The sequence below is a fragment of the Nannospalax galili genome, unplaced genomic scaffold (genome assembly GCF_000622305.1).
Source record: "Nannospalax galili isolate Female #2095 unplaced genomic scaffold, S.galili_v1.0 scaffold686, whole genome shotgun sequence".
NCBI classification, from domain to species: domain Eukaryota; kingdom Metazoa; phylum Chordata; class Mammalia; order Rodentia; family Spalacidae; genus Nannospalax; species Nannospalax galili.
The window spans coordinates 1,487,911-1,504,054 of record NW_008355472.1 but is presented as its reverse complement, the minus strand read 5'-3'; the positions used below and the strand labels follow the sequence as shown (position 1 = coordinate 1,504,054).

The 16,144-nt window shown below is 39.2% G+C and overlaps 1 protein-coding gene across 3 annotated transcripts in view; it reads right to left on the bottom strand.

Moving 5' to 3' along the window:
• Positions 1–16,144, bottom strand: part of Fchsd2 (FCH and double SH3 domains 2) — a 222,199-nt gene that overhangs the window by 91,946 nt on the left and 114,109 nt on the right. For 2 of the 3 annotated variants that reach the window (XM_017803070.2, XM_008852729.3), the window contains exons 6-8: positions 13,073–13,206; positions 8,306–8,360; positions 6,880–7,008 (exon numbers count right to left, since the gene is read on the bottom strand). In XM_017803070.2, the coding sequence (XP_017658559.1) occupies positions 6,880–7,008; positions 8,306–8,360; positions 13,073–13,206 (318 nt within the window). The remainder of the gene's footprint in view (positions 1–6,879; positions 7,009–8,305; positions 8,361–13,072; positions 13,207–16,144) is intronic. The other variant, XM_017803071.2, reaches the window with a different exon arrangement.

Sequence of the window (16,144 nt, the reverse complement as noted above, 5' to 3'; positions counted from 1 at the left end):
CATGGGATCACCCTCTAGTGAAGCTCAAAGTTGATAAGCCCTCCCACAGGCTAAGACAAAGGCTGTATAAGGAGAAGAAATTTAAAACTCAACCCTATTGTATTATTGGCATAAGAGTTTAAAAGAACATATAGTCATATGCCATAGAAGCCTGGCATCAAAGGGGAAGATTTAAAGAATAAAGAGGTATAATTAGATGTTAAAACTGTGTCAGAAGAGGAAGACCCGTCTCTTCCTGGTATTGGACAAGTATTAAGCCTTATTAAATCATTGTTAAAATCTGTTGAAATCACTAATGACAAATTCCTTAAGTTCTTACTGTAAGCAATGTTCCTAATATTCATTTTTCCATAAATAAGCAAAGACACTGAAGGATGGGGAAATCTGACTCCCTTGTTGGCAGCTGCTAGACTCTTCTTTGCTACCCTGGCCACCTTGAGCAGAAAAAGAAACCCCCTCTAAAAAAATAAAAACCCTGTCATTCAATCAGCCAGTCAGACTACCCTTAAGCCAGAACCAGCTGTTCTGAACTACCATGGGTGCCTTGAGAAAACTACACAACAATCACAGCTGCTTGATCTGGCTCCTGAAGGTGCAGCCACAGCCAGAACTATTTTAGACAGTTTGTACTGGACCCTTTGCTATCAAAAGCCTCAATAACCTTTAGATGACCCTGAGACCATTTCTCCTTAGGCTGGAGGTGAAGTCCTCCCCTTGACTGACTAGCAGAGGGACTGATGTAATTGGTGCAAAACAGACAACAATCACTGGTACAAACACAAGCTTTGTATGAGAGATTTGCTGTGACTGGTGCAAACAATTCTTCTCTGGTGATGAAGCAGTCTAGTCTGTTTGGCTCACCTGGGAGACATCCTCCTGTGCTAATTCCCCTGGTGTTGCAACATTAGGCTCAATAAAAGGCTTCTCTCAAGGAGTCTTTTCTTGGCTATTTTCAGCAATGCTAGTTAGGCTGGTAACATGAAGAAAACAGCAGCAGAGACAGTGGAGCAGTGACTGAGGTGACAGAACAGCAGTGATGGCAGAACAGCCAGTACACTGAGCTTTAGAAGTGATGAAGCAGCTAGCTTTTTTTTGGTCTTTTTGAGACCTGGAACTCACAGAGATCTGCCTGCTTGTCTCCCAAGTGCCACCATGCCTGGCTTGTAGCTAGCTTCTTGATGGCTTCTTGAGCAGTCAACAGGCTGAGCTACAACAATGGCAAGACAATTGGCGTCATAATAGCTACAAAGAGGTAGAATCGGGAGCTGGCCAGATGCATCAGTAGGTAAAAGCACTTGCTGTATGAACCTGAAACAAACCTGATGACCTAAGTTTGGTCTTGAGAAGCCACATTTACAAAGCTGGATGTGGTGACACACATCTGTAAATGAGTGTGGTGGCACTCATCTATGGTGAGATGAGAGGTGGGGACAGAAGAATCACTCAGAAATCGTGGGTCAGGCCAGCTTCTGAACATTGTCTTCTGATCTCTACTTACGCACCATGGTATGCTGTGAATCTGTGAGCGCACATGCACACACACACACACACACACATACACACACACACACACACACACACACACACACACCTTTAAAAAGAGGCGAAAAACAGCAGAACTGGTGGCTAAAAGCAGCAGCAGCTTCCCAATGGTGGCAACTGTGACAGTATTCACAGCAATACAAGGCAACTGAACAGTATGAAAAAGCAGCTAGAACAAGGGAGACAGCAGAAACAGAGGATGCAAGGTTGAGGCTGAAAAAGGATAGAACCAAAGAAGAGAAACTGCACGTCCTGGTTGCTGAGCGTTTCAGAGAGCTGTCAAGCCTTTAGGACCATGGGTCTCAGACACTCCAGGCCTAAGAGAAATGGCCCAAGAAGAGCTTTAGAATCCCAATACCAAGGCCTGCCTGAACCCTGAAAGGCAAGAGAGGAAGGGCTCAGGAGACAGCTCAGTGGGTAAGAGCACTTGCAATTTAAGCATGAGAGCCTGAGTTCAAATTCTAGCACCCATGAAAAAAAACTGGACATTTTTTTGCCACACATGCCTATAATCCCAATGTGTGGTAGGGGGAGGGAGGAGGCTTGCTGTCAGCCTAGCATCAGGTTCAGTAAGAGACCCTGTCTCAAAGGAATAAGGTGGAGAGTAATAGAGCAGGACATCCAACATCCTCCTCTGGCCTCCATGTGAGCACAAGAAGACACATCACACACACATGTGCACATACACCATACATTTTCATACATGGATGGAGGGAGGGAGGGAGGGAGGGAGAGAAGGAAGGAAGGAAGGAAGGGAGGGATGGGGGGGACTAAATCCAGGGTACTGTGTATGCTAGGCAAGCACTGTACCACTGAGCTATGTCCATAGTTGTGCTGGACAGCTTTAGTGTCAACTTGACACACCTGGGTTGAGGGAGCCTCAGTTGGGGAATTGCCTCTATTGGACTGGCCTGTGGCCATGTCTGAGGGGCATCTTCTTGATGAGTGATGTGGGAGGGCCCAGCCCACTGTGGGTGGTGCCACCCCTGGGCAGGTGGGCCTGTGTTGCATAAGAAAGCAGGCTGAGCGGGGGCCAGAGGAGCAAGCCAGTAAGCAGCGTTCCTCCATGGCCTGTGCTCCAGCTCCTGCTTCCAGGTTCCTGGCCTGAGTTCCTACCTTGGGCTCCCTGATGAACTCTGACCTGGGAGTTGGTATTGGTCAGAGTGTTTTGTCACAGCAATGGAGAAACAAACCAGGACAATAGTCAAAGAGAAAAGTAATAAAACAAAACAAAACAAACAAAACAAAACAAAACAAAATAGACCTGACCTGAAGCCAGGCATGGAGGTATACACCTGTAATCCTGGGACTCAAAAAGCCTAAGGCAAGAAACTTCAAGTTCAAGGACAGGCATCTGGGCTACTGCAGTACTTACTATCTTGCCTCAACCTACTCTCAATTCAGAGAGAGAGAGAGAGAAAGAGAGAGAGAGAGAGAGAGAGAGAGAGAGAGAGAGAGAGAGACACTAAGAGATCCAACATCGTAATAACAGGGGTTCCAAAAAGAGAAAATGAAAGGACTGATCTAAGAAATCAAAGAGGACACTAAAAATATACCATAAGCTTCTACAAAGGAATAAAATTACTAATGTTGATACAGAGACTAGAGAACCAGAATTCTGGATTCTTGGTATTTACACAGCAAACAAGAAAGCAATGGTATATTGACCCCACATTTGACTGAAAGCAGTTTCCAACCTTTAGCTGTATATTTACTACAAGCACAGAGCAATGACATTTTTTTTTAAAGCAGCATCTCAAAAACAGCACTTCCTATGCCCAAGAAGGTATTCAAGGATGTGTTCTTCCAAAGGATAAAGTAAATCAAGAAAAAAAAAAGATATATAAGACAGATAATTAGAAACCCAGCACAAGAGACAGGTAGAGGGGGACCTCTCAAGATTCTTCTTATACTAGGCATAGAAAGCAACCTAATCCAGACCTGAAAAGCATTGCTCAGAAAGCAGATGTGAGAAAGGCTGTTGTCATCAAGATCCCAACAGTTCTGAATATAACACCAGAATGTCCAGGAAATATAAGAATGTGGAATATTCTATTATTTTCATCCCCAAGAAGGTCGGAGGGGATGAGATATGATACAAAGCTGAGGTAAAAAGATCATCTCTGCACAGGAACAACTCTGGTATGAGATTACTTAGATACCAATGACAGCAGGCAGTAGAAATTTACTATGTAGCTAATGTAACTAATAATTAGTTGGAGTTTTGCAACCCTGTAGGCATATTTAGCACAAGGAAGAAATAAGTTTATATACAGTATATTTAAAAAGGGACAGAAGGGACTCCCATCCTTATTTTGAAACAATTTAGTATCCTATAATATCTCATGAAATGCATGTTCTGAAACATAATCTACCCAATGCTGGTCAAATATATGCATGGAGACTTCAAAGTTAAGCTCAAATAATACACAATAATCAGAGTGCTGGATAGACCTTTTAACTTCCTCTTTGTTTTTTGGCAGCGCAAAGATCCCCACCACCAAATAATGTATCTTCTCTTGTTTAAGACCATGGCTTTTTGGTGTAGAATCAATTTTTAAAATATAAGATACGACCCAGATTCAATTCCTAGCACCCACCTGGTGGCTAACAACCATTCATAACTCTAGTTCTAGAGGATCCAACACCCTCTTCTGACCTCCTAGGGCAGTGTACAACACGGGTGCACTTATATACATGCCATGGTATACTCATACACATAAAATATAAGTAATAAAAAAGATATAAAATACGGCTTCTATTTGCTTTTTAAAAAATGGTGCCAAGGATAGAACCCCCAAGGTCTTGTACATGCTGGACACATGGTCTACCACTGAGCTACACCCTCAATTGGGATTTTATTTTTACTACTGCTTAAGCTAATATAATGTATATTTTAAAAATATGTATAAGAGGAAATATATTCAAGTTGACCATCCCTGGTTCAAATAGCTGAATATACAACATGCTCCTAAATCTGAAATACTTCTAGTCCCAAGCATTTCAGATAAGGGATATCCAACTGTAGTTATTAGCTTCAATCTGATAGTAGACATATATAGGATATATGTAAACACAACTCTCAATTGTAACCTACACTGAAAATTATCTTTAGTAGATAGACTGTTTGAAACTGCAAATACATATTCTCTAGAGAAACCTTGTTAGAATGGGAATCTTCAGTTGACCCTTGGAAGCACTACTGTAACACCTAGTAAGATACTAAAACACCCCATGGTCTGGGTTCAGTACTTTGCAGGAAAATATAAGCAGAGTTCTCATCTAGAGGTCAACATAATTCCATGCTTTCACTATCATAACCTGTATTCTGACCAACAGAAGTCACAACAGAACACATGGGGGAGATTTTAAGCAGTAAACAAACAGGAAAGAAAAATAAAATTGCAATTTGATGATTCTTGTTTAGTCTGACTTGCTTTTCTCTGAAAATCCCAGGAAATGTTCTGCTTCAACTTTCAAGGAATGAACTTGCAGTTTCTGGACAGAGATGATCTCCTTCCTGGAGCTCTGAAAGGAAAGAGTGCCTGTGCCAGCTGCAGCCCCACGCACAACTGCTGATCCCTTAGCAAATGATTCAACCTCAGCAGTATGTTTGGTGGACAGTTATTGAGAATCATACATTTTGCGAAGGGTGTGTTGAAGATACAAACGAGAGCCAGGTTGGAGGGGAGGGAGTGGGCATGGATTTGATCAAAACACCTTACATGCATGTATGAAATCCTTAATAAAGTTTTTGTAAAAATTTAAAAAAAAAATGAGAGCCAGGTGTTGTGGTGCATGCCTTTAGTCCCAGCACTTGGAAGGCAGAGGCAGGTGGAAATTTGTGAGTTCCAGGCCAACCTGATCTACATAGCTGAGGCTACAGGGAGATCCTGTCTCAAAGACAAATAACAAAACAAAACCCCTATCTCCTGGGAGACACAGCTCAAGAACAGCAACTTGCCTAGTATGCCAGCATCCACATAGCAGCTAACAACTGTCTGTAACTCCAGTTCCAAGGGAATCTAACGCCCTCTTCTTACCTCATACCTACATGCAGGCAATACATGCATATACATAAAATAAAAATAAATAAAATAAAATAAAATAAATAAAATAAAATAAAATAAAATAATAATAAAACGAAAGTACAAATGAAAAATAATCCAATGTTGAGGTCTTGAGGAAAAATGGAGAAAATGAAATGTAATTTGCAGTGGAGCTGCCTGCCAGCAACAAGGGGCTGTTCAGCAAGAGGAAACCAGTTTTCTTCTATTCCCTCTCCTTTGCTTAAAAGTTAAAAATACAGATAGTACAGATGGGGAAGGGCAGGGTTTGGGTGTGCAGCTGCTGTCCAACACAGTAATAGAGTAGGTACGCCTCCATATAGCCACTAGACATTTTCTTTTGTTTATCCCACAGACACCTCAAAATCATCAAATATTAATGTATAATTTAACCTTGGAAAGATAAAATTGCAATTTTTTTTAAATCTAGGTAAAAATAAAAACACGATCAATGGTCAAAATTCTGGTTAAATAAAGAATTTAGTTTACTTACATAAAACATTTTCTCATAAAAACAATTTTTTTTTTTTTTTTTTGAGACAGCGTTTCCCTGTAGCCCCAGCTGGGCTGGAACTCACTATGTAGACCAGGCTGGCCTCGAACTCACAAAGATCCACCTGCCTCTGCCTCCCAAGTGCTGGGATTAAAGGTGTGTGCCACCATGCCCAGCAAAAACAATTTTTTTTATAAAAATATATTTAATAGAATTTACTTTAATAAAAATACTTTTTAGCAAAATGGATACAGTTGAACATAGGAAAAAAAAAATCTCCTGAAATATAAACCTTTATCTCAGAAGATATTTGAAGATTCTACCTAGCTCCAATATTTTATTGATTCCAGTTAACTCCAATCTCAGGAAATGGCTCAGAAGCAGTGTCGTGGCTTAAGAGTTACCTATCTCATACCTTATATGCCAATCTTCTAGCTTGTGTGTCAGTAGTTGCTGACCAGCAAATAACACAATCGTTTACTATGATTTGGCTTCAAGCATTTTCCTTTTCTTTCTTTCTAGTGGTATTACAGATCAAACCCAGAGCCTTTTGCATGCCAGGCAATCATTAAACTATAATACCAGCCCTAAACATTTTCTTTCACTAAAAAACAGTTCCAAGATACCTAACAAAGGTCACTTAAACAGTATCAATACATTCCAATAAAATACAAAATAGTTATAATACTGTAACTCGATCACACATACCCAACATCTAGTTCATGAGCTGGTTTTGTTTTTAATGAAGTAAATCACCACAAATATTAACTATATTACCTTCATAATGTTAACTAAATCTGTTTGATAGTAGCGGTCCTGATGTGCATTTGCTGCTGCTAGTGTAAGAAGGTAATCGTTCCTTGCATGGGTAGCTTTGGAGTTACACTCAGAACGCCGGGCTTTTAACTACAACACAGTAAAAGACACACACACACACACACACAAAATTAATGCAAACTGAAACTGTACTGCAAAACATGTAAGATTACTGCTCTTAGTGGCGTGGTGACACATGTTTGCAATCCCAGAACTTGGCACGCTGAGGCAGGAAGATCTTGAGTTTGAGACCAGTCTGGGCTACATAAATAAGATGGGAGGGAGGGAGGGAAAGGAAGGGGGAAGGAAGTGGAAAGAGAGAGGGGAAAGTGGAGGGAAAAGAATACTATTCTTAATTGACAGTTAATGGCTTCTCAGCAAGAAGAAAGACAACTATGTGGAAAAAAATTTATATATGTAAAATTATTCATCACTACTGAGAAATGATGCAGTGACGAGACGTATGAGAGAGTGTATGTATATGTGTGTGTGAGTTTGTTTGTGTGTGTGTGTGTGTGTGTGTGTGTGTGTGTGCGTGCGTGCATGTGCTTCTTTGAGACAGGGTCTTCCTGTAGCCCCAGCTGGCCTGGCCCTCATTATGTAGATCAGGCTGGCCTTGAACTCACAGAGATCCACCTGCCTCTGCCTCCCGAGTGCTGGGATTAAAGGTGTGAGCCACCACGCCCAGCCAGAAAACAGTTTTTTAAACAATTTAAATTAAAACATTTTTATTCCATTTATTTATTTATGGGAGGGAGCAAGGCATATGTGTACTATGGTACACATGTGGAGATTAGAGGACAACTCACAGGGAGTCAGTTCTCTCCTTCACTGTGTGGGACCTGGGGATTGAACTCAGGTCATCGTGCTTTGCAACAGGCACCTTTACTGCTGAACAATCTCACCAACTTAAAACTATTTAAACATTCTTAATGTGCCAGAAGAACTGCCTGCTGCTGGAGAGACTGGCAGGAATGCCAAGTCACCAGCTTACTTATCAGATATCCCACAATTTGAAGGCTCCATAGCAAAACTCACTTGTGTCTGGTCCAGAAGGCCTTCTCAGAGTCTAAGTCTCAGTGAAATGGATTTGAACACATCCTAAAGTCCCTGCACTGTGTCTCCTAACTAAAAGTTAAAGATATGGGACAGTTAAGCAGGTAAGGCATAGAAACCTATCCTTACAGCAATCTTGAGAAACTGCATCCAAAGTGCTGAGAGCTATGTGGAAAATCCCATGAATTGAGAGAGGAAGCTCCTGCTTGAGTAACTGACCTAAAAATACTTTTCCAAAGTAGAAATAACCCACCTCCACCCTTGAAAGAGTCAATTCTTTATTTTATAAACTAAAAAGCTTTTCTGTGTAATATACTGTTCAAAAACTCACCTTTACGCTTGCTTTCTGTAAACTGATTCTTGATTGAAAAAGACTAAGTTTAGACCTATAATAAAAATAGAAACGAACATTTAATAAGATTATGTCATAGTGAAATGACTTAATATTATAATTACTAAATTTTTCTGACTTTTTTGAGATACTGTTGTAATACTAAAATAAAAGCAAAAACCATGAGTTTATTTTACCACAGAAAGAATGTACTTTATATAAAGCACAAAATAGTGGGATTAACATAATAAAAATGTTCTCAATGACAGAAATATTCTTTGACAAAGAAAAATTTAAATATATTGGTATCTCCTAATAAACAAGACTCATCTAACTGTAAGTTATTCCCACTATCATACAACTTTACACACTTTAGTGTTTATAAGAAAAGTCAAAGAAACCCAGGGACAACCAGCCTGTGAAGCAAAGGTTATCAGGCCTTTGCGTGTAACAAGCTGTTAACAACATCAGAATGTAACCCAACAGACTCTGAAAAGTTCTTCCCATTAAAAATTGCTCACATTTGCTTGCTGACCTGTGTGCTCCCTCCATTCCTAAAGGTATTCTAATGTTACTGAGAAGGTCTTTGGACTCTCCGCCCTATATAATTTTGATTTTTCTATTTAATTATATTACACTCAGTACTAATAACATTTAGGAGAGAGGCACCATAATCTAACCAACAGTAGTAAAAATGTTAAGTTTTAACACATTTTAAGACTAGAGATAACGACACAGAGAAATTCAACAGATAATTGCTAAGGAAGAAAGCAAGGCTCCCATGGCCAGTGATTTTTCTAAAGCTACAAAGTTTGTCTTGACTGCAGTGTCATGGTGATTGCCATGGAAGAATTCAACACATGTGCTAGCAGCTATGCCTTAATATTAAGTATAGTCAGACCACTTGGGATTGGAAGACAAAGCAGACAGTCTCTGCAGAGTCACTCTGAAGACAACAGCAAAGCAGACTCAAGTCTAACAAAGACAAGACACTGAATGGTAAACACACACTTCCTGACTCTTCTCTACCACATTAAAAAGAAAAAAAAAAAAATGGGTCTAGGGCAGGAGATCTAACTCAGTGACTGAGTACCTGCCTAGTAGTACAAAGCCCTGTGTTCAATCACCAGCATAAAAAATTCAACAAAAGCCTGTTATTCCTGACCCTGATTATTTCTTACCTTATTCTATTTATATTTCTTGGGGATTTTTGTTTTTATTAATCAGATTTCTATTCATTTTGATCTAGAAAAACAAAGGCCACAGAGTTTAGACAAGAAAGTGCCTGTTTAGGGTAAGAAAGACTGTGTTTTAAGGTATTCTGAGTTCTCATTTTTCTGTAGTCATTATCCAAATAGGATGCATTGCCACCTAGATCTTCCAATGTAAGGTTTTAAGTTTCTGGCTTCTGGTTACCTGTTAATCTGCCTGTACTTCTTGCATGCATTCAAGTAATATTTGTGACAGAATAAGGTAGTTATGGGGTGGTGCTGGCAAGGTGGCTCTGTGGGTGAAGGTGCTTACTGTCAAGCCTGATGACCTGAGTTCAATCCCTGGGATCCACATGGTGGAAGGACAGAACAGATTCCCATGAGTTGTTCTCTGATCTCCACATGTGTGCTATAGCATGCCTGTGTACACACGTACACACACACACACACACACACACACACACACACACACACCATAAATCAACTGATCAGTCAATCTGGGGCTGAGGAGATGGCATAGTTGGTAAAGTGCTTGCCATTTTAGCATAAAGACCTGTGTTCAAATCCCAGTGCTGGGGAACTAAAGACAGGAGGCTCCCTGGACTTGCTGGTCACCTAGTCAAGCTGAATGAATGAGCTCCAGGTTCAGTGAGAAACACTGACTGAAAAAAAATAAGCTGGACAAGAAGTGAGAAAAATACATGATATCTACTTTTGACCTACAGACACACACACACACACACACACACACACATGCATGTGCACCCTCATATACATATACACAAACAAACACATATATATAAAGAATAAGATAGTACCTATCCTCAAAGACAGGTATTAGGAAGTGCTTTCTTACAAATTATATACTATACAAACCCTGAATATGCTGAATACTACTCTTTACCGTCAATCCTTCAATGTTAACGTTCTTTAAATTTCCAAACTCAATTTCACATCTCACTAGATATGTGACTACATCATTATAACTGCCATTTAATAAGCAAATAATGACTCCTAAAGTGAGATCTTCGTACTAAATTATCACAAAAGCACAAATATTTGACTACCTACCAAACATACCCATGCAGTATCTAACAGATGCTTTAAAATCTATACCTCAAAATGGTCTCCTTCAACTGTATCCTTTTCCCTTCTGTGATCTCTCCTATGGTGCCTGTTAGCATCTGTCAAATCACCTACCAACAATGTATATGGTCCATTTTTCACTCCCCCTTACTGACATTCCTCTCTTAACTTAAAAATAATCATATTTATCTTCAAGAATGTTCAAATATCACTGCTTCTATAAAGGTTTCCCTTATCAACTCTGGGTGTGGTAGCACATGACCTTAATCTCAGCAGAGGCAGGCAGAGCTCTGTGAGATGGAGGCCAGCCTAGTCTACATAGTGAGCTCCAGGTAGGTTAGGACTAGGGAGATTGTCAAAAACAAACAAACAAACAAACAAACAAACAAACAACAAAAAAGCTTTCCCTTATCATTAGGAAAAATCAGTCGATTCATTTTTTGTCCTTTCATTACTAATAGTTGCTAAGCACTACTTCTTTTGAGTTTACTGTGAATGGACAAACTATAAAGCTATGCTTAAAAACATATCCTTATTATAGGCTCCAAATTCAAGGACACAGCTTACTTTACCTTACTCACTTCTGTACACAGGGTACCCAACATAAAGTAAGTATTCAATGAGCTTTGAGCGAATGAATGAAGAAATGGTTCTGTAACTGAATTAATTTTCTACAGAAGTTACATACTGAACTTAAATGCTTCACTTTGAATTCCAGCCATATTAGAAAGCAGCTCTGTGTGCTTAGCTGTGAACTAGACACCATCAAGTAGTCAGTCAATGCTGCATTTTCACCTTGTGTACCACGGCTAGTTTGGGTATTTATATAATCTCTATGAATTTGTGAATTCTCAGATCTAGAATCTCTGAGAGGTTAAAAAACAGGTTCCTAAACCCCACCATGACTGGAGATTCCCCATGGAGATTTCCCCAATTTAAAACCTTCAGGTCTTAGTTAGAACATGGGTCCAGTGACTTTGTGAAAGTATAGGAATTAACTGTATACTCAGAAAACAAAGCAATATAACAAAACACTAAATTACAGGAATGTTAGATATGTTTCCCTGTAACAATAAGAACTTAAACATTCATTTACCATGTCTTTGTATGAACTTAAATTTCCAGAAACCCTCTAAATTTTCACAAAAGGCTTATGAAGTTTTAAAAATTTCTTGGAAATAGAAGATCAGAATGTTCAAGTTCTTCTGGGCATGACAGGACAGCTGTACTCATTAACTCACTGCAGATCTGGTTGCCTGGTAGTCTGCATAAGAGGTGCACAAGATCAAGCCAGTCAACCTTCCAGCATTTGGGGTTGGGGGAGGCTCATGAGTTACTGACTGACACTTGATTGCTTTTGTGAAGGGCAATCAGCTTTCATTAAGGGTTTGGTCCCTTGTAAGCCTACCACACTCCAATGGTTGGCCCCACACCCTTGAACCCTTCAGTATATGGGCAATACAATTGAACTATTTAAAAAACAAAACAAAACAAAAACGTTACTACATTGTGTGTGTGGGGGGGGGGGAGATACAATTGGATCTTGGAGGAGTTAGGAGGAGGAGTGGGGTGAATAGTATTAAAATACATTTGTGTGCATGTATGAAATTCTCAAAGAATTGATTAAAATATATTAAATATCTTGCAGATTAAAAAAAGAACATGCTAGATGTCATCTCCCTCCTTGCTAGGATGTCCAGGGTTGAGTTCAAGGCTGTCTGAGTTCATGCCTAGAAGTTCAGGTTCCTGGAGTCAGTAAATGAACAGGAGTCTCAGCTTTCCTGCTTACAGATATCTTCAGAATCCTGTTCTATAACATTTTTTTTCTCACCAACATAGCAGATACTGTCAAGTTATCATTGCAAAAATCTCTACTTCATTGTGTGATTTAATCTCCTATACTCTCAGTACCTTCTTTTCCTTGTTACTGACAAAATAAAGCACTATAATGAATATACACTGAAAGTGAAAATAACCCAATCGCTAAAACGTATTTTTTAAGTGTGTATTACATTTCATGTAAAATAAAAACACAGTGTTTAGGATAGGTTTACACGCAGACCAGCTCTTGTTCCTGATGTGCCATGGTCCTTCAATGACATTCTTAGGATCATAGAGGTTTATAATAATTACTGTAGTATGATAAAAATGGGGCTTTTAAATCCTGATTTTCAAATACCACAGCAATTTAAAACTGTCAGTAAGCTTTCAAGTCTGTAATATGTCATTTATCTTTTTTCCTTCTCAAAATTCAAATTCATAATCCAACATTCTCATTTTGCTATATTAATAACAATAAAAATCAGCAAATAGAAGAGAAAATATGATCTACCAAACAAAATACATAGAAGTCAAATGAATCCAACAAAATCTAAGAACAAGTCTAGGCCTTACATTATCAGAGAACAAAGCATTAGCAAAGATAACATTTATTTGCATACTCATTTTCTTGGAAATACTAAACACCTACTTTGCCTCGATGTCAGCTTTCTCTCTTACTGCATGAGCCATCTGTTCAGTCTCAAAGTATTTCTTTTTGCCTTTAGCTAAATCTTTCACGGTCTCTTGTAATTCTGTTTGGATCTTTGTCAACTGGTCCACACACTGTAAACACAAAAGTACAATTATTATAATTTTAGTTTTTAGGATTGCAGAAAATGAGTTCGTCCTAAGGACTGTGCAATGTATCTTCAGGATGAAAACACAGGAGAAGAATCAGCACATTTAGTGTCCTTCAAATTGCAAATTAAATCTGGTAAACAGCTTGCACTGCCATCTCAAGTACTATACCAAATAGTATTACAGTTTGCCTAGCAATCATGCTTTGAGAGATAACTCCAGTGCTACTGCTGACTGACATTTCAGTAAGGCATAAGAAGAGCATATATGCTGTTGTAAATATGTTAAAAAGGCAGAAGAATAAAGCAATTCTTTTCATGTTCTTAATGAAGTCTATTCTAAATATCAAGAAGATAAAGGAATAGGATGACTAAGATGGGGCTAGAGCGATGGCTCAGCAGTTAAGAGTTCACACTGCTCTGGCAGGGGTCCTGAGTTTGGTTTCCAGCACCTACATCAGGTAGCTCACAACTGCCTGTAATACCACCTTCAGGGGATCCAACACCCTCTTTGGGCCTCCGCAGGTACCTGCACTCATATGCAGGCACAGAAACACACACACACACACACACACACACACACACACAAATAAAACTTTGGGGAAGAAAGGGGGGTTCAGATGTCTTCAATTCTAGCACTCAGGAGCAAAGGCAAGCAGAGCTTTCTGAGATCAAGGCCACCGTGGTCTACATACGGAGTTTCAGGCCAGTTGGTGACATGGGGGGTGGCCTTTCTCAAGAAAACAAACAAACAAAAAAGTCTACTATGGTAAAGGAATTGTATTCATTTTTCTATAAATATTAAACTTAAAACGGTTTTTAAAAATTATAGAGTTTAGAAATTAAGGAGTATATTCAAGTTCCTGTTCTGCTATTTACTACCTAAATCTTTTAAATATTCTTGCCTCATTTTCAGCATTTATAAAATAATAATACATTCCTACCCACATGGTTATAAAAATTAAATGAGATTCTACTAGATATGGTGGTAGCAGGTTAACTCTAAGGTGCTAGACAAATGTGGGTCACAATACTTCTTTATGTGTATCTGTGTGGTATTGGGCCTTGCAAGGCAAGCATTCACTTTACCACCAAGCTACTTCCCAGCCTCTGAATCACAATTATTTCAAAGAAGGTAAGTATACTATACTATAAAAGACAAAGATATGAGTAAATAAATTTAAGAATGGCAAAAAACCTTAGCTAACTCTAGCTTCTGTTTTGATTTATAAGCAAATGTCACCATATAACAAAAAAATTATCTGGGCCAGATATGGTGGCACATGTCTATAATCCTAGCACCTGGGAGGTAGAAATAGGAAGATCAGGAGTTCAAGGCCAGCCTCAGCCACATAGTAAGTTCCAGGCCAGCCCAGGCTACAACAAAACAACACAACAACAACAACAATAATAAACTCATCTGGAAAAGTCTATGGTATTGTTTTATAATCATTTCTTACTATAATTTCCCTTATAATCTCAGGCCCTTCATAACTGCAACATATCTCTACATATATTTTAAATTTATTTTTTAATTTTATGTACCAGTATTTTGCCTGTATGAAAGTGCACCATGTGCAATGCCTGTGCAGGCCAGAAGAGGGCATCGGATCCCCTGGAACCGGAGTTACCATGTTTTTTTAGCTGCCCTGTGGATACAGGGAATGGAATCCAGGACCTCTGCAAGAGCAGCCAGTGCTTTTAACTGCTGAGCCATCTCTCAAACCCCTTAGCATTATATTTTAAAAACCAAACAAAATAGAGAAAAACTAAAAGGAATGTGAACTTTAAAATGTCATAGAGAAAGCTGGGCATGGTGATGTATGCCTGTAATCTCTGCACTTAGAGGCAAAGACCAACTGCCACAGGATCAAGACTAGCCTAGTCGACAAAGCAAGATCCAAAGCCAACTAGAGATGTACCGTGAGACCCTGTCTCAAACCAAAAACTAAACATAAATTTAAAATGTTGTAGCAGAGAGTTCTGACTCAAAATTAGTTCTGATAATGAAAGTACAATTTAGATCTGTCTACCCCATCGTCAGTGAAGCATGGAAGTTTGCAGAGTGCACACTGGACCATGGGACTAGGAGTACTGGGAGAAAAGGTGCACACCCAGATAAGCTTTTCATGATTTTCTCTCCACTCAGAGCATTTATCAAGTCATGGTACAAAGAAAGAGGCTATAAACACAAAGTGGTAGTCTGACTTCACTCTGCAGAGATAGCTTGGCCAAAGAGCAGGAACCTATAAAGCAAAGATCTAGAAAGAAGGGTACTACGGAGGATCAAGTCCAAAAAGCCAAATGCAATTTCCCCTTGTGTCATTAGTTGACTTCTAAAAGGCATGTGTGGGATGAAACTCAAAGAAATCTGTAAACAGTATCTGAGAGCCAGTGGCTGAGCAGCGATCAGAGAGTAAGAGCAACCACATGTTGCTGAGAAAGAACAGAGGTGAAGACTTACCCACAGAAAAAGATGGTAAGTACCCCACAGTTGCAGTTAAGTACAGAGCAATAAATGAGCTAAACCAGCTTTGAAAAATCTCCAAACCTGACCCTAAAAGAATAAGGTCTAGCATCTTGCCTACCTGCCAAACGTCATCCTCTTTAGCAGAGGTCTCCCAGAGCCTCCAAAATTTTTATCCATAACATCAAGTGCTGTGAGGCACACTGAAACAGTAGACCCAAATAAAAGATGGCACACAATAAAATTCATATAGAATTGTGAGTATTATGTTTACCATGATAAAGGAAAAGGGATGTGGCTCAGTGGTAGAAAGCTTTCCTAGCCTACACAGGCCCTAGGTTCAATCTGTAGTAATGCAAAAAAAAAAAAAGGGGGGGGGGATACATAAAAAAGAAAACAGAATAAAAGAAAAACATGAAGAACTGCACCTGAAACATGGGATCTATTTTTTAAAATT